Source organism: Lutjanus erythropterus, chromosome 6 (assembly GCF_056507025.1).
Source record: "Lutjanus erythropterus isolate fLutEry1 chromosome 6, fLutEry1.hap2, whole genome shotgun sequence".
Lineage (NCBI taxonomy): Eukaryota > Metazoa > Chordata > Actinopteri > Lutjaniformes > Lutjanidae > Lutjanus > Lutjanus erythropterus.
Genome location: NC_139322.1, coordinates 6,451,652 through 6,470,614, shown reverse-complemented (window position 1 = coordinate 6,470,614; position 18,963 = coordinate 6,451,652). Strand labels below are relative to the sequence as shown.

Genomic DNA, 18,963 nt, shown 5'->3' with positions numbered 1-18,963 from the left:
CACTGGTACTCCTGCTGCTTGTCCAAACTGAGGGTGTGTCGGCTGCCATGACCTGTAGGTAATACACTAACTATCCATAAGTACCTCATACAACCCCACTTTAATCTTAAGTATCCCTTAATGTCTTGAATGAATTCAAATTGTGCTGAAGTGATGTAGAGTAACAATATTAGAAGGTAGTTCAGCTTATTATTGTATATGACTGCATTAGTTTTAGTAGTGTTTTTAAGGTAAGGTTCAAATTTCAGTGTTCATATTGTATTTTGATGTATTTGTGAAATGTTGTGTTAATTCAGCAAAATGCTTTTATCATGAAGATGAGTTTTTTTTCTTTTCTTTTTTCAAAAAACTTGTATTAAAGTTTTTGTCACTTTAAATTTAAACTGTGAGAGTGTTTTTTTGTTTTTTTGTTTGTTTGTTTGTTTGTTTGTTTGTTTGTTTTCCTGCTGTTGGTCAGTGTGTCTGTCTAGTGCAAGTGTTTTCAAAGTCTGACATTTTAACAAACCTTTAAAATAATAATAATAATAATAATAATAATTTACAAACCTTTAAAATAAAATAGAAAATAATAAACACCTACAAATATGAAGAAAAGTAAAGTATATAAAACTAACGTCGAGGGGGCGTTAATCAATATATCGCTCAAGTAATACAAAATCGATATAATTCCCATAGTGCTTTGGGGGGTATAACAGGAAGTGCATGTCGCCGTGGATTCCGGAAGTTATGCTGTGGGCCGCATCTTGAGCCCCGTCATTTTAGCTTATATTTCTTTTTTTAGGCAAACTGACATCATTAAAAGTATGCCGAATTAGCTATTAGCAGTTCCTGGTTGAATTAAACCCATGAATGTTCAGATAACTCCCACTGGATTACTTTGATACCGAAGAAAATTTAGAAACGTAAAGATTCTCAGGCGAGTTCGACAGTGATAAGGAGCGTCGGATTTCAAAGTGGATTTATGAACGTTTTGACAGGATGGACTTTGGAGATGACAACACATTCTGAAAGTGTAAGTCGCCCTGAAGCTAAAAATGTGTCTCATGTACGTGTGTCATGATTTAATGGACTTATCACTCTCAGAAGGAGCCATCAGACGCTGAGGAGTTTAAAAGTACCTTAATTGCCTCCAGCTTTCACCTGTGGTCCCTCCACCCCTGCTCTAATAGAAAAAGTAGTGCTGTAGTTACTCGTTATTTCCTCAAAGGGGCGCTAGAGGTTCACTGTTGGAAACTCAGACCGGTGCACTGTCCCTGTGTTGGATTATTTTATTTAAGACTAGAAATATAACCAGTAGAAAACAGTCATTATGCAGCATCATAAAAGTCCAAATCAAGAGGAAGCACATTCTGAAGTTCCTTGACATTAAATTCTGTTGTATTCATCTGTTTGCTGTGAGAAAAAAGGGGGCTGAGATAAGAGCTAATCTGCCCTCTGTGTGTTCCTGTTTGTAGGGATTTGCATGAAGAGGTGAGGCCAGAAGACAACTGCATTTGCTCCCAGGGGCTTTCTCATTATCCCCGGATTAATGGAGGTACAGCCCTTTGAATTTACATGGGAACCTGGGTGACTGATGGTGAAGAACTCTTAAACATTTCCAACACCTTAAACTACCTGTGGGCCTGTTGTACCTCGGGGGGGGGGGGGGGGGGGGGGCGCTAACAGAAACATCAACATGCACACACAGGAATTCAAGAAATCTAGAGTCTAATTTGTTTAAAGTACAGTTTAATGGCAGGCATTACCCAGCAACGAACTCACCAGAAACCTGCTTCAGAAGACTTAATAGAATTGGGTTTGATATGCAAATTAAGGCCAATACTCCCGTTGTACTAATTTACATGAATAAAGTGACCTCTCATTTGAGCCTCGCATAAGAATTATAGTTAATAATGAAGAAACCGCTGCCTTTTGTGCAAGGCCCTTTCTAACACAAACTTTGACACATTACTTCCATATGGCCTGAAGGAAACCACTGCGTAATTTTCCATTTTATACCAACCCAGTAGAGGAGTGAAGTATCCCTCTGACTGCCCCTTAACAATACTACATCTTAAACTACCTGCTGCTGTCTCATCTAAAGTGAACTTTACGCTTTACCTGTGGGGAAAAAAGTAAGTAAGAATTTAAGAAATCTGAGGTTTAAGTACAGTTTAATGGCAGACATTTACCCAGCAATAACCAGAAACCCCTCTGGGAAGACTTAATAGACTTGGGTTTGATATGCAGTACTCTTTGTGCGACTCTTAAAGTGAATTTTACTCCCTATAGGGGAAAAAAGAAACATAAACTTGCCTTCACATGGGAATTTCAGAAATCTGAGGTCTAAGTAGAGTTTAATAGGGATTACAGAGCAACAAGTTGACCAAAAACCTGTTTGGGAAGACTTAATAGTCAACAATGTTCCACTTCACTTCATTTCCCCGTTTACAGCCTGTTGAATTGATGATAGATATTTGAAGTCACCCCTCTGGCTCCTCCTGAACATCACTAATACCTGAAACTACCTGTGGGCCTGCTGCTGCTGGTGTCTAATTTGAAGTGATTCAGCCTACCTGAGGGGAAAATGACTAAAAGAAAAATCAACTTGTATTCTCAGAAAGGAATTTAAGAAATCTGAGCTCTACTAGGCCTTTATTAACACAAACTTTGTATATGAGAACTTATTTTTTTGACAAAACATTTTTGTTTTATAGGGATCATTTTATGTGTATTCATTCCTTTTTTCATTTTGGTATCAGAATTTTTTTACTCACTAATACTGTTATTGGCATCAGCCCCTAAAATGCAGTATCAGTCGAACCTTACTTTGTAACATTACTTCCATATGGTCAGAAGGAAACAGTGGTTAATTTTTCCATTTTATACAAAGTGTGCTGCCTAAACAGATCATCACATTAAAGGTAGAATCGGTAGGCTTTGCTGAGCTGTTTATAAATGCACCAGAAAGATACCAGGATGTTAAATGCTGATATTTTGGGTTGATAAAGTGTCCTAACTACAGCAAAATAATGAGAAAAATAAGGAAATAGAGGCAGAGGGCAGAGTCTCTGCAGATACTGCAGATGGGTCATTAATGATGACTGAAAGGGATTATGTTTATGAGTCTAAATCTTGCTTTTTTGCTGCTTTTTTTTTGTGGAAAATGTCACATATTATGCCTTTAAAGTCAAATACAGACCAGTAAAGCACGTCAGAATTTCGCTGGAAGCTGAACTTTATTTAAGCAAAAATATTTCTTCATGATTAGACAAAGGAAACATAATTTACAGATTGCTGGTGGAAAAATACATCTACATTTATATACAATAACATGTTAAAGTCTTTGGTCTCTTTCACTGCAAACTTCAGGAATCGACGATGAAATCCCTGAGGTTTGAATGTTTAAAGTGCAAAAGATGCGATCAAATGTCTCTCATTTGTGTCCAAACACCCGTTTAGACGATTTCATGAGTAGTGTAACATGACGGGACAAACAGTCCGTTTCTTGACGCCCACTCAGCCCACAGTTTCCCGGCCGGGTGGTAAATATTGTCCACGGGTTTCCTCACAGTCTCTGAGGTGGCGGTCTCCGCCAAAGACCAGATTTTGGGTTTCTGGCTGGCGATGTTTTCTTTGCTCTCCAGAGCGGATGGCGTGTGATCATCAGAGTCACTCTTTTCAACTTTATTGACAAGTCCAAGTTCTCTGTCTTCACGTTCGCTGCTTGGTTGCACCTCCAAACGCGCGTCAGCAGGTGCTGAGCTGCCCAACGTGCTCTCCACCACCTGCTCATCCGTGTCCGCGCGCTCAGTCTGAGCCTCATCCTGCTCATCCAAGTGACATTTCTCCTCATCGTCGCTTTCTCCCTCCTGCTCCTCGTCCTCCTCCTCGTCTGATTTCCCCTTCGACGCCCAGCTGACTCTGTTCTCCTTCTTTAGGCGTCGCCTCGCGTTGGCAAACCAGGTGGAGACCTGCGTCAGGCTCATTTTGGTGATGATGGCGAGCATGATTTTCTCGCCTTTGGTCGGGTACGGGTTCTTTAGATGCTCGTTCAGCCAGGCCTTCAGCGCCCCGGTGCTCTCTCTGGTGGCCACCTTGGCGACCCTGCCGGGATCCTCGGCTGCTCCGGGACGGTACGGCGGGTAAAAGGCTCCCCCACGAGCCAGGAGGGCGTGATGGTAGGGGGAGGCGGCCTTCAAGTCGAAACCGTTGTTCTGGAAAAGAGAGAGAAGAAAAGAGCGTAAGAGCGAGAAATTACGCACGGAGTTTGTGACCTTTGACCCAGAGCTCACAATTCAATGAAGGCGAAATCATCCAGAATATAGCTCATAAAATATTTTAGACTTTGTAGGTTAACATAGTTTATAAAATCTCTAATATAGTGATGCTTTTTCTGAAAACTGGTTGTCGAGCTACGCAACATTAGATTTGCGCACATTTTTTGTTAAAAAGCAGCAGAAAAGTATAAAGAATGAAGCGTTTTGTGGATAATCAACTCACCATGTGTGTGATGTGCCTGTGGTGCGGATAGGGGATAAAGTTGTATCCTTGTAGTCCTGAGTATGTTAAGGGAACCCCAGCTGCCATTGCTGCCAGATGCTGAGCCTGCTGCTGCTGCTGCTGCACACCCGGCGGGCAGCCCAGCACCGGGATCTGATATCCAGTCGGCATGCTGATGTTCCTCTCCAAGAAGAAGTTGCCAAATCCAGTTTGCGATGCGGGCATCTTTCCTGCCGTCCCAGCTAGTCGGGTTTGAGTGTCAATCCCAACCTCCCGGATCTATTTATACACAGCTAGCTGCCAGCGAGTGTGTGCGCGGGGGGGGAGGACACGGGGGGAGGAGGTCCCACCGGTATTGACTGACAGCTCCGTTCAAAAGACCTGCAGCTTTCACTGGCGATAAATCCCATCAAAGAAGAACTCCGCTGTTCCTTTTAGCGTTTTCGTGGAGAGGCTAAATATGTGCTACTTATCGCAACACAGTGATTTCTGGAGAGAACTGAAGTTTCAATTCAAATGCAGTCTTTTCTTTTGGAGAGGTGAATAAAGACTCCGAATTAACCCTCAGCTCCGTGGAACAACCAAACGGCTTAAATTCATAAAAATAGTCTTTAGGTTTGCATCGGTGCAAAATCGACCTTTTTTTTTAAACATACACTTCATAAACAGAAGGCTTTTTGAATTCTGACACATTTAATAGCGACATTTATGTTTTAATCTTATTTAATTTTGTTTTTGTTTAGAAGCTCACACCAGTTTGATGTATTTTTATGACTAATTTAACACTTCTCCTGTCTGACACTAATCGGCGGAGAACTTAAAAAAAATGACCCGAATTCAGTTAACAACATCCTGCCAGTCTGTACTGTTGCTTCTGACACTTCATTGCCTACAGATCTGTCGTTGGTGAATTGAATTAACCTTCTCAGTTGTATTAAATTACGCTAATAAACAAACACAGTATGTTTTACGCACGCGTAAAAGTGTCGCTTGAAAAGTTTGCACCATTCTCCAAAATAATCTTTCAGTTTTTCTTAATTGAGTATAAACGAATAAAGCCTGTAACAGTTGTCATTCAGACCATCATGCCTCAGAGTCATACCTTTTTTATTTGTTAATTTATTGACTGAACCACAACAAACTGCCCTTTTACATGTCGGATGGCTTTGTTTAGGCTGAAGCGCAGCGTGTCAATGGCCCTAATTAAACGAGGTTAAGTGAAACAGGTGTTGACTAATGTATATGATAATTGTGAGATAACAGATGCTAATGTATGTGTGTGTGTGTGTGTGTGTGTGTGTGTGTGTGTGTGTGTGTGTGTGGAGGGGGGTTGTTAGAGATAAGAGGGAAAGATTACACTTCTTATTCCACTGTGCCCCCTCATGCCCTTCAAAAGAGCCACAGTTAAGCTCAGCGTTTGAGTTCAAAGGAGCAGCACACCTCGCTTATCTCGGATCATTTTGATTATTATATTAACAGTATTAACAGGTCTGGTGCAGCTGGTGATAGAAGTGCAACTTTTATTTGATGGTAATGGTGAGAAAAGTTTAAAAAGTTAAAGTGTGGAGATGATGCCAGAGGAAACTTGAGAGCTTCAATTTAAAATATTCATTTTAAATTGATGATCCAAACTTATATTTCACTTTCATTTATTTTTCATTTGTTGATGTCTTATAGACCAGAAATGGACACATCAGGGACGTACTGATACTGGATTTTTGGGACTGATACCAATATCTACAATATATAGAATGTAAACATAAACACACTTTTCTTAAATGATCCCTGAAAAGTTTTTAACACAAAGATGATAAAGACATAATAAGGTAGAATATTTTACAGTTTAATGATAAACTCTATTGTCCAAAATGATAACAGGACACTTAAACAATACATTTTCACAGGTATAAATAGAGCAAAACATATATGTTATATATTAAATATGAAATTAAGAAAAGGGGTCACAATAAATGCCAACACTGATATGGGTGAATATAGCTGATAGTATTGGTCAGCTGACATATCAATCATCACATGATCATTTTTATATTTTAAATGTTGTGAACTGTAACTCTCCATATGTCTCATGGTATCTGTTTTATTATTTACTCTTTAACTGTCACTCACTTAGCCTCCGTAAGATAAATTTGTAAATTTGCATTGAGTGAAACAAATTTAAATCGCAGCCATTTTAAAGCTGAGATGCTTTTAACTGCAACAGTGTCTCTTGCAGCTTTTCCCTTAATTTAAGGAAATGTGAATAACTGTTATTATTGAAAAAAAACTCCTTATACAAGTGAGTCTAATGAACTCAAAAAATGTTTGTAATACGTAAAACTCGTTATCCTGATATGTACGCAAGAACATATACTATTGCCAGATCGAACTGTGAGTTCTGTAAAGGTGATGTGGGGATTCCAGCATTAATCTGACTTTAAGATTTAGCAGCCTTGGTTGTGGTTTTGTAGATGTTTGTCATAATTGTTTGAGAGAGCTAAGAAATAATTGAGCTTGCAAATATAACAGGAGAACATTGAAGAACGTTTATCCTTCTTAAGAATTAACACGCTGTTGTCAGTTTATTAGGCACACCCAGCTAAAATACATGCTAATACAAGAGAACTGCAACCGTCATGCTGGTAATAATGTTCGGTTTGTGCTGAAACTGTGTTAGAGAAGTGTCTGTTCAACTCTTTGTTCATTTTGAGGGCTTTAGTTTGTGGTGCTGTTGTGTTATATTGTGTGAAATACAAATACTCCGGTTGTATTAATATACTTTACTTTAACACAGCTGTATGTGCGCTGCAGAACAGTGAATGAGACACAGACAGTGAAACATAGAAAGATCGATCTGTGAATACAATATCTCCAAGAAACAATCTAACGAAAAAAGGAATTTGGGGAAGTCCTCAATCTTATCTTTAATGTTTACAGACAAACGACTTGTACTGATTACAACCATTTCCACAATAGTTCATTATTCACAGATATGAAGAAAGTGGTATAAAGTAATTAAGTACTTTACTCAAGTAATGTACTTCAGTATGATTTTAAGGTATTTGTACTTTACACAAATTTTTTCATTATACATTTATTTCACTACAGTTACTGTATATGACATCTATAGTTAATGAATTTATTGTGTAAAATATTAAAGTTTAGAATACTTAGCAGAACACAAAGTTTTTAAAAATTGCTCCACCTCAAAGTTTTGCTTCGACATTTATGCATCACTGTGATAATCCAGTGATATAATTCTTAATACAGCTGACAGAAGTCATTTGTGTCAAACTGAGTAATTATGTTGTGTACTTTTACTCTGGTATTACTTGTAATGGAGAAGTTTTACCACGTGGTATTGATACTTTTATGTATGTAAAGGATCTGAAAACTTCTTCCATCACTGTTGAACAGTATTTGAGGATGTCTGTTCTCTCGTACAACAAAAGCAGTGAAACTGAATTAAGCAGGTGCAAAAAACACAAAACGTAACTGGGGATTACTCTCGTTGAAGTTTTTCGGATGACCGTCAATACAATTGTCTGCTACATGAATGTAACGTACTTTCTATCTGTGTGAATCATGCATTTCAAATGCATGTCAGAGATTTTCTGAGTGACTCTGGAGGAAATGCTGCAGACTAGCGATGAATCAATCAGTCAATTAATCGATTATTTGATCGACTGAAAAAAATTATCTGCCACTATTCGTCATTTCAGTGACTTTTCAAGCGAAAAATGCAACACGTCATCAGGTTGCGGCTTCTTAACTGGCAGGATTTGCTGCTTCAGTTTGTCAGTCGTCACAATAGCAGAATTTCAAACTTTCATACAATAAAAAAAAAACTCTCTAAGTGACATAAAATAGAATAATACAGGATTTTTACCCCCCTTTTCATTAACAACCTGCACACAGTGCTGGTGTAAGAATAGTCACCGTCTGGTTTGACGTCTTGTGTGAAGGCTTGGACCTTTTTTTATAGCTTTGAATCTTAATGTGTTGTCGTTTAAAACATGTTATCAAAGAAGTATCGATACTTTTGATTAACTTCAAGTTTTAAACTCTTGGTCAGACAAAACAAGACGTGAAGTCATGTGGGTCTCTGCAAAGTTGTGTTTTTTCACAATTATTTGACATTTTGTTGACCAGCAAATTAATAAGTTTTAAGCAGATTCATTGATAATGAAAATAATCTGTTGACATCTCCTGTTTTGTTTCTTTTGTTTACTCCCCATCATGTTGTGTCATCAAAAGAGGCGTGTCTAATATTATGTCATATAACTGAATGTAGACAAGTGTACAATCATGGGCCCAAAAGTGCAGAGAGAAGGAGATCCTGAGAATAGCACCAGATAAAAAGTGTTAGAGGTGGAGGGAAAGAAGGAATTTATTTGGGTGGGGTTCACAGAACCCAGAGCAAATTTGAACAAGAGCAACAATGGGCCGAGCAGAGTGCAAAGAGAAGGAGGCTTATGGCATCAGTAGTCTACATCTCACAACACAAACAGCTCAGGGCAGCGGCCTTTGTCCCCCTCGCAGGACTTCTTTTCATTCTCTTCCTCTTTCGGCGGCTCGGCCACAATGCAGGTGTTGGTCCCGCTCTGACAGGTCGAGTTTGTGCTGTTTGCCGTTAGGATGTCGGTCGTTTACAGGGGAGAGAAGTGACCAAATGGAAGGTGATTGTCCTCAGTGCCCAGAGAGATACAGAACGAGATAGCAAAGAGGATGAAATTATCTTTGTCTCTGATAACACCTGAGTTATTCCTCTGTGGTGAAACAGTGCTGGATGTCTGCTATCTCCCAGATCTACAAATACTCTGTGCTTCACACATTACATCTACACAGACAGTTAAACCTGCTATGTAAACACCCACAAGAAGATCAGATATTTCTTTTTAGTTATTCTTAATGCTGACATAGAGTCAGATTTTCTGTGATATCAGATGAAACAAGCCCGTGTTTACATTTTTCCAGTCAAAGTTACAGAGAGTAGTATGTTAGCCAGTTAAAAGGGAGCAGGAGGAGAGTTTTATTTAGATAATTTTATTTTTATGTTTTTAAGTTTTGTGGCTCTGGCAGGCGAAATACTAACGCTGCTGTTGCAAGGAACTTGAGGCCCCTGTGTAGGGTCCAACAGATACTAGATTTTTTTTTGGCCCATTAGTGATATTGGGAAGTAAAACAATTCTCATAATGATATATCAGCTAATATGCTTTTTGTCTGTAAAACCCCAAATGAAACTTTGAACTTTAAGAGGTATTTTTAAAATAAAAAAAGCCCCCACACCAATAGAACTAACTGAATTAAGAAAATGATCAAATATACATAACATGTTACCTGTAAAGCGTAGAAAAAAGAAAAGAAAAATTGAACAATATTCTGTATATGCCCACATGTAAGGGATAATGTACAGTGAGCAGGTCATTATTGCAAAATAAACCCCAGCAGGGTTTGTTGGTGTCTTGAATCATCCTGATGTGATTTTGTTTCACAATAAGCACCAAACTGTGTCCATAGCAACGCTCTGTTTTTCATAGCAACTGACCAATCAGAATCAAGTGTTCAACAAAGCCATCTGCTAAAGACTGATAAAGCTGTGCTAGGCTAATATTGGGCCGATATAACAGATCTATTTGGCTCTACTCCTGCGGTCAAAAGCGTTAGTATTTCCACAAAATGTACCACAAAATATAACATAAAAAATAAAATTATCTTGAGAAAAATCTCCTCCTGCTTCTTTTTATCCAGCTAACGTGCTGAAACTGTAAACATGAGAGTTGTAAGAAAATATCGATACATTTGAATATCACGATATTATGTTTTGTGATACTGTATCGACTCACAAAAACACTGTTTCCTGATACTGTGATACATGCAAAGTTTGGCAGCGGTTCATTTTGTGTTGTGTTTAAATACCCAACTGATACATTGCAGTGTTGTTATTTATCTTCACTGTTCTGGTTGCATAAAAAAGTGAACTGTTTTAATTCAGATTTTATGCATATGGTAGTGTCTTCTTTATAGTACGACTAATTCCCTGAAATTAAATAAAGAAATACACATATGCTTACAGTATTGCAATATACAGAATTGCAATATGTTTAATTATAACTCCTGTATCATTATAAACCTTGTATAAATTGTTGACAGCACACAGCCTCAGTAAACAGACGCTCATCTCATCTGATTTCTGACCTGTTGGAAAGCATCAACAATAATTATCTTTTCACTGATAGTCTTGTTCACTTAGGTTCGACATATAGAGGCGTAAATATTACAATTGAGACTATCAATTATCAAAATAGCTGCCAATTAATTTAATTATCAATCAATTAATCATTGCAGCTCTACTACAGAACTTTTAAATCATAAAGATCTTTATTGTTATTATATTCAGGTACAATGAAACTATGAATGGCTTCTCTCCATGCATCAGAAAAATACAGATGTAAAAACATAAATAGAACCTGAAACAGAAACACGAGCAATAGCAGCTTTAAAGTAGAACTTTTTAAAATCTAGAGGTGAGATTATCGGTTATCTGTATCAGCTAAATAATCTCTGTTCTTCGTCCTCCTCTGGCTCAGTTTCTTTTTATGAGTCTCTGTTAACTTTCTCTCCTCTCAGTATCTGCTGCAGTAAAAATAAACTAACAAGCAATAGGTGTTGAAGACTGTGGATTCTCTTTAGGCTTTTGTTGTCTTGTTCACACCTACATATGAGCCGTTCTAATTGCATGTTCAGGCCCTTTGTTAGCTCGCAGGTAGGGGATTGCCTGTAATTGAAGTCACACCTAAACCTTTTGTCCTGACCTGCTCATTAGCCCATCGCGCTGTCGTTCTGCATTTTTACCCCAAGCCAGGACGTTATTTAAACCTACTACAAGGAGTTTTTAGCATTAAGTTAATTGTTTTTAGTTGTTTATCAAGAAAAAAAGTCAAAATTCTCTGATTCCGGCGTCTTAAATGTGAAAATTTTCTGGTTTCTTTACTCCTCTGTGACAGTAAACTGAATATTTTTGGATTGTGGACAAAACAAGACATTTGAGGGCGTCAGCTTGGGCTTTTTATAGACCAAACAACTAATCGATTAATTGAGAAAATAATTAATAGATCAATCGACTTTTTACTTGGACACCTGAGAGTAAGAAAGGCTAAAATGTAGTGAGCAAAAATGAATAGAAAATGGGGAAAGAAATGGAAAGTACATCCAAAAACTTAACATTTATACATCGGATCTTGAGCATTTTGCCTCATATTAAATGCTTTGATATCTATCAAATCAGTTATAGTTATAGTCAACATTTGTCACCAGTAATTTCATTACTATTTTGATAATTGATTGATCAGTTTTAGCTCTCAGAACTCTGATTCCAGCTTATTTTATGGCTTCTTCAGTCCTCTATGACTAAATATCTCTGAATATATTTGTGCTGCTGACAAAACAAAATATTTTAGGATGCCTGTGGGAAACAGTGATCTATATTTTTCACATTTTTTGACATTTTCAGGTCTCAAAGATAAGGACAGCTTGTCCGGGGCGAGTGAAACGACATGTTGGGATAATAAATCTAGCAACTTACTTGCTCGACCAGGAAACTGGCAAGAAAAGATCGAAACAGTTAAACTACTTAGATTATCGATTAAACATTTAAGTGAGTTTTTCATGCAAAAATTGCAGAAAGTGCAGTTTTCAGTCTCTCAAATGTAAAGATTTTCTACTTTTGTCTGTTTATTGACATTAAACTAAATGTCCTTGGTTTTACTTTTTCTAGTAGCCTATAAAGTACAAAAAAAACCTTAAGTTTACTTTTACTTTTATAGAGCATTTTGCCTAAGAATTCAAATTAAATATTTAGACATAATCTATCAAATCACATGTAATTATAGTTGAAATATGTCGCCAATCTTTTCAATATCAGAATAATAAATAATATAAATATCCCATTTTCTTAAGGTAATTTATGGGCCCCAATATTTGTTGAGCACCCCAAGGAAAGAATTATATTTATTAAGTTTATCATGTAAATTGAACTGAATTGTGGTTACCGCTCGGACATTAAAAAAACGCAAATGAAAAGATGAAAATGATGTGTTGCCAACAAAGAAACATTTAAAGCGAAAGGTTAAGAAGGAATATTTACATACTGAAAAGCACAGTGAGTCAACTGACAACAAATATATAATGGTCTCCAACCAGAACTGCGATTTTCCTCCCTAATGAGATTTTCCTGGGGCACCAACACAAATGGAGAGATGTAACCAGAGTGTGAATGTTATCAAGCTCTCCCACCTCTTTACTATCTGACCCCCTCTTCCCCAGACCCCCTTCCACTCTTTGTCCTTTGTCATTACTCTTATCAGCACCACTCTATCATTCTTTCAAAATAGTCGTGGCGCTGAAACCGCTTGCAAATGTAAGTATGTCTTTGTTTAGGGCTGGCCAGCGGCCCGCCTCCCAGCTCCCTCCTGGGTGCAGCCTGATTGACGGCCCTCCGCTGGGTGAGTGACAGGCGGCGTTGGTTAGGCTCTGATGGCCGCTGTGACAGCTGGTGCTGCTGCTGGTGTCTCCCTGTGTCGGGCCCCGGTTGGTGGGTTGCTGGGCCCCCAGGATACCTCAGCTAGAGCCCTGGCCCAGTTTGCTGGAGCCCGGTCAGAGCGGCCTCCCCCCGGTGTGCTCGTTGTTGCAGATCAGCTTGTTAGCTCGCTGCAGCCGGTTTCTGCACCTCAGCTGCAGGTTTCCCTGCATATATGCAGAGCAAAAAAGAGGCAGGGTGCCATTTTTCCTGCTCAGGGTCTTGATATATATTTGTGACAAACATCTTTGCACTTATCATCTTAATGCAGTTCATTCAACACTTGCAGTTGGGCAATATATCAATTACTACATTGATATCATGATTTGAGATATTGTGATATGGCATGAGTGATGTCTTTCCTGTTTGTAAAGGTTATGAAGAACAGACCGTTGCTATGGACACAGTTCTGACCATAGGCTCTGGAGGAACAATAAAATCATTGTTAAATCGCTAAAATCATTGTAATATGAATATTTAGTGTCAAATTATTGATATTCTTTGTTGCATCACCATGTAACAAGCAGGGTCATGTGCAGTAATGAGGTCAAATTAGGTTAAAATTGATGTTTTGTGTCACACAAATGTGTGCCAAGTATTTTTTTTATTTTTGGTAAGTAACCATGTAATACCTTCAGGATTCAAGAGTCCTGCATCATCCTGTTCAGCCTGCTCACTGTACATTATCCCTTACATACATCAGCCTCCACTTACAGGTTCCCACAGGAGCAGTCACAGTTGATGACGAATACATTAATAAACACTTATAACTGCTTACAGCTAGAGATGTTTTCATACCTGAACTTTGCATATCAGCTATATGCACAGATACAATACCAGAGGTCTATAAATATACATATATATATTATTTTTTGACGGCTGTATACTACTAAACCCTGTATGGATGTAATATTTGCTATCACTGTTGTATGGCTTGGCTCAAAAAAACAACCCTACTTACAGCTACATCACAGTGTATTATAAACTATTTATTAGATGTGTAAATGCTGTTTATGAACACTAAATAAGGAGACTTTAAGGAAAGTGTTGCCTTCTTACCCCGTAATCATGATTATTATGTGGCAGTTTCTGTACCTCAGTTGCAACTATATCATTTTTTCCTTCCTGATTCTGATAGATAAATTTTGCGTATCTGTCAGTGCTGTGTACTGATCCGATACCAGTGCATTAAAAAAATATATCATTATTTTTTAATAGCTGTTTAAAACTAACCCTGTATGGATGTGTTATGATTGTTGTCTTTGTTGTACGGCCGGGCTCGGTGTAAAAAAAACACAATTGACATATGGGACTCTGCTGGGGAGCAGCAGGGTCCCTTTGCAGGGTTAATAAATTGCGTGGTGGTCGGATGGTGCTTGGACTCAAGTAGTTTCTCTTATCAGAACCAGTAGTTTAGGTTGTAACTGAAGCAGGTCCAAGACTGGTATCAGAACAATCCTCGTTAATTCTGAGTGTAAGAAAGGCTTCTTCCATTGAGAGCAAAGTTACATGAAAAATTCTTTAGCACTGCAAAGGTTAATTGATTAATCCATTAGTTGTCAACCATTAAGTTAACCACCAACTATTTTGATAATCGATTGGTTTCAGTCAAATTTTTCAAAATTCTTTGACTCCATCTTCTTAAATATGAATGTTTTGTTGTTTTTTTAAATTATCTGTGACTGTATATATCTAAATATCTTTGGGTTGTGAACAAAAGAAAACGTTTGAGGATGTAAATTTGATCTTTGGTAAACACAATAGATATTTTCCAAAACTTTCTGACATTTTCAGGGCTCGACGGCAGGGATTGCCCTCTTGTCCGGGGCAAGTAAAATGCCATCTGGGTATATTAAATTTAGCTTCCCCAGTCAGCCAAGTGGTAAAACTGCTAAAAAAAAAAACTATTTTGATTATCAATGAATCGTTGATGTAATTTGTCACGCAAAAATGTCAGAAAATGCCGTTTTCAGCCTCTCCAACGCTTTTCTCCATTTAATTTTGTATGAAACTGAATATTTTTGGTTTTTGGATCGACAAAATGAGACCTTTAAAGACATCAATTTGGACTTTATAAAACAGGGTTGGACATTTTTCACTATTTTCTGACATTTTATAGGTCTTGCAGCCCAAGATTAAACATGACAACTTATTTTTAGTCTTTGTTCTTAATTTATAACTGCTAGTAAATAAGCCAGTTTGTGCAGGGGCAAGTAAAAATTTGGTTTGGGCAAGTAGATTTCTGACTGGAAGAAAAACAAAAAAATAAAAAAACATTAACGTTGAACCCTGATTTTATAGACCAAACACTGATCGCCACTAAAAAGCAATTGTTAGTTGCAGCCTTAAAACTTGCATCCGTTCTTTCTCTAAAATCCTTAACCTTGTTAACGCTAACCAGTAAAACAGATGCAGTGTTAACAAAATTTTACGCAGAAGCTGCATACAGTTGAACAAACTGAAGTTGAGTATTTATTATTTAGTCTCTTTAGCCTCACAGTGAGCAGCTAATGAGGTTATTGGGCATCTGTGACGTGACATCTACATTTTGGCCTATTTGTGAAACAATGGTAACAAGGAAGCCCGGGACATTGGGCTCTGTGTTTTCCAACTCAAAATAACAAAGCCAAGCAGCCGCTGGTGGGAGGCTGTGCTCTCATGGAAATGAGCAACTGAACCAACAATGTAGCGCCTAATCTCTTCAGAGAGAGGAATCAGTTACACAGCAGTATGCACCCCTCAATGCTTTTCATTAGAGTCAGCGTGCTATTGAAACAGTCACTCCACCCCCCTGACTCACACACACACAAACACACACATATACATGCGCACAAACACACACACACAACCCTCGTGTGTAGCCACAGGCCCTACTCATACATGCACCAGATACAAGGTAGCCCCCCAACAACAGAAGGGTTGAAATAAGTGGGGCAGAGGGTGGTATGGGGGTGCGAGGCCTCAAAGCATGGGATTAGAGTTAATGTGCCCTCCCTGGGTTATAATCTCTTCAGAGGGGGACTTTGTTTGAGGGGCTTGAGGGCAGTAAGATAAGTATCTATTACAGAAACTCCCTCTTATCCCCCCCAACATCCTCGCTTCAAAAATGAAGCACAAAAACACTTGCCTCTGTTCCCCTCTGTGTCGTCTGATATCCAAGACCCAAAAGCAAGTGCTGCCCTTTTCAGCTAATCAGGAATTAAGGTCTAAAGCCGTATGGAGAGTTAGCAGGGCCCATATTTACTCCATCTGTAGCCCACAAAGTCAGGTAGTTAAAGTAAGATCAAAGGCAGCTTAAAAAACTCGGGTTATTGAATCGAATGAAAGAAAGAAAAAAGCTTTATCACTAGTTGTTGTTCTCTTCTTCGCGTGTGGAAAACTGTGTGAGCAGCTGAGTCAGTCCAGAGATCTGAGTTTGATGTTGATTATTCCAGTGTGTCAGTGAAGTAGACATACAATGACTTATTACAGAGCTGCAAAGATTAGTCCATTAATCAGTCAGTTGAAACAAAATTCACTTTTCTGATCATCAACTAATCGTTTCAGTCTTTTTTTCTGTGTGTGCAAGATTTACTGGTTCCACTCATTACAGAAAAAAAAATCCTGTCTTACCTTAATTTTCCAAGATGGGAAAACTCCTGTCTTCCCACTGCAGGGCGAATTCCTTAACTCATGTTTGTGTCCTGTTCCATCTTAGACCTCAGATCTTGTCTCGCCTTAGGAAATCCTAACTGGAGCAGTAAACCGGTACTCGTCCTGTCATGTCTGTATCTGTGTTTACAATGTACATGAGACTCCCTGTATCCATGACAACAGCTGTCTCACTTCAGTTGTCTCTGGCTAGCAAGCTGCTATAACGGACAGGAGATGATGGGCGTTCAATTTTGGGTCTAATGCTGGGATGATATGTAATGCTGGTAGAGAATATGTAATACGTTGGTGTGGAAATAAAGCTTTCAGTTTGATTTTTGATTAATCGATCACTAGATTGGAAATGTAACTAATGATCAGTTAAGGAGTGCTTGCAATTTGGAGCTCTAGTTTGATGAGTTGGAGGAATAAATCCTGTATTGGAGGAGGGCGAAAAACTTTCTTGCTAATTCTTGGCACATTGTAAGGACTTGAATGGATGCAGCGTGTCGATCAGATTCAAAGTTAATACCCATTTCCTGTGATACAGGAAATTTTAAGCATCACCATACAGTTTGAGCAGCTTTCAATTGTAATGTTTTGGTGTTTCCCATCTTTGTTGTTATTTCCATACAGATCTAATGACAGTGGTGCTACATTTTTGGCAGTTACTTTGATTAAGGGTCTGTGTTATCCTACCTTTAGATTCCTCACTTAGGAAATTCTTCAATTAGGATGCTTCTGTAACAGCTGAATTCCTGTTCTAAGAAAGGATTTTCTTTTCCCCAAATGCAGTTAGGAAACGTTTTTGTAATACCGCAAATCCTAAATGTTATCTGAGTTTAAGATGACATTTGCCGTTTTGGGCTGTTGATTAGGCAAAAGATGCATCTGAAGACGTCCCTTTGGGCTCTGGGAAATTGTGATGAGCATTTTTCAATATTTTTTTTTGACATTTTCTAGACTAAATAACTAATTGTTTAATCATTAAATCATTGGCTGATTGATCAATAAGACAATCACAAAAACAATAATGAAAATAATTTAAATATCAACACAATATCAAAATAAAAAAGTAAGTATTGTGCTGAACTGTGATGACAGCTACTGCAATATTAGATTATTTATTATTTTTATTTTAGAAAAGACTGCCTCTCACTGTTGTGTTAATTTTGCAGTTGTACATTCATTGTAAAAAACAATCCACAGATTTGTTTTTGCACATTTTGTCTGGCTACTTTTATTAAAGCAGAAGGACTTTGAATTGAAAGCAAAAAGTGCTGTACACATCAGATTTGTTTTTTAATAAAGGACATTCTTTCAAGTCAATAGTGCAATAAATATTGTATTAAGGACTTTTCATCATAGTATTGTGGCACCAGGGGTTTTTACTGTTGTTACATCACTTAAAATAAGTGTTAGTTGCAGCCCAAGTGTTGAAAGTAAATAATGCAGATGAAATAAAGTGTGAGTGGCATAAAACACAGGTATACAGATTGATATAAAATACAGTTTAATACCAAAATATCTTCATTATATAAATATTGTGCAAAAGATGAAATGGAGGCAGTTTTTTTTTTTGGTTAGATTGTACAATTAACTAGAAAAGATCATAACAGTAACTTTTACATTGGCACTGAATGACAAACAATGAGCCTCTGTTAGAACAAATAAAAATCATGCCTGAAGCAAAACAAAAGTCCTTCAAACCAAAGATGCTGATTTACAAGGTAATAGTGCAAATTTCTTTTGCGAGAGTAACAAAGCAGTTTTGATACACAGGGGGCGAAGAAATTAACCTACTTTGCCCCGAGAGTTTTTTTTAAAGAAGCCTAAACAGAGCTGCAGGGAGGTCAGATTATCTGCAGGTACATCAGTCCAGCCTGACACTGAGCAGCAGGGATATGAACGATGTGTGGAGTTTCTACTGTAGGTGACCGACGACACAAACACTGAATCAAAAGCATCAAGTTAGCCATAGCGATGGCTCAGATTTAAAGTAACACACTGATGGTTTTGTAACATTAACTACAAATTGCTTACACCTCACACTGCTGCCAACCATTCTGCAAAGCATAGTCTAACTTTTTAAGACTCATTTGTTCCTTACATCAAGGTACTGTCTTCAGAATTTATTTATTTATTTATTTTACCTTTATTTAACCAGCTGAGCTACCATGACGCCCCTGTGATGTGGTTTTGATTCACGCACCTTCATACGCCACCAGGAGCGTTTCAGCTGCCTGATTTTGTTCAGATCTTCTGATTTAGCTGA

General features: G+C 38.0%; 1 protein-coding gene across 1 annotated transcript; it reads right to left on the bottom strand.

The window, feature by feature from the left end:
- Positions 1 to 3,330: 3,330 nt before the first annotated feature.
- On the bottom strand, positions 3,331 to 4,746 carry irx7 (iroquois homeobox 7). Its single transcript, XM_084719927.1, has 2 exons — positions 4,483 to 4,746; positions 3,331 to 4,196 (listed from the first exon to the last, which is right to left on the bottom strand). The coding sequence occupies exons 1-2, from the start codon at positions 4,705 to 4,707 to the stop codon at positions 3,438 to 3,440; spliced, it is 984 nt and encodes a 327-aa protein (XP_084576053.1). The 5' UTR covers positions 4,708 to 4,746; the 3' UTR covers positions 3,331 to 3,437.
- Positions 4,747 to 18,963: the final 14,217 nt, after the last annotated feature.

Coding starts and splice junctions, on each gene's coding strand:
- irx7 (XM_084719927.1), bottom strand. CDS start 4,707: ATGCCCGCATCGCAAACTGGATTTGGCAACTTCTTCTTGGAGAGGAAC. Junction 4,197..4,482: donor ACAGGCACATCACACACATG/GTGAGTTGATTA, acceptor TCTCTTTTCCAG/AACAACGGTTTCGACTTGAA.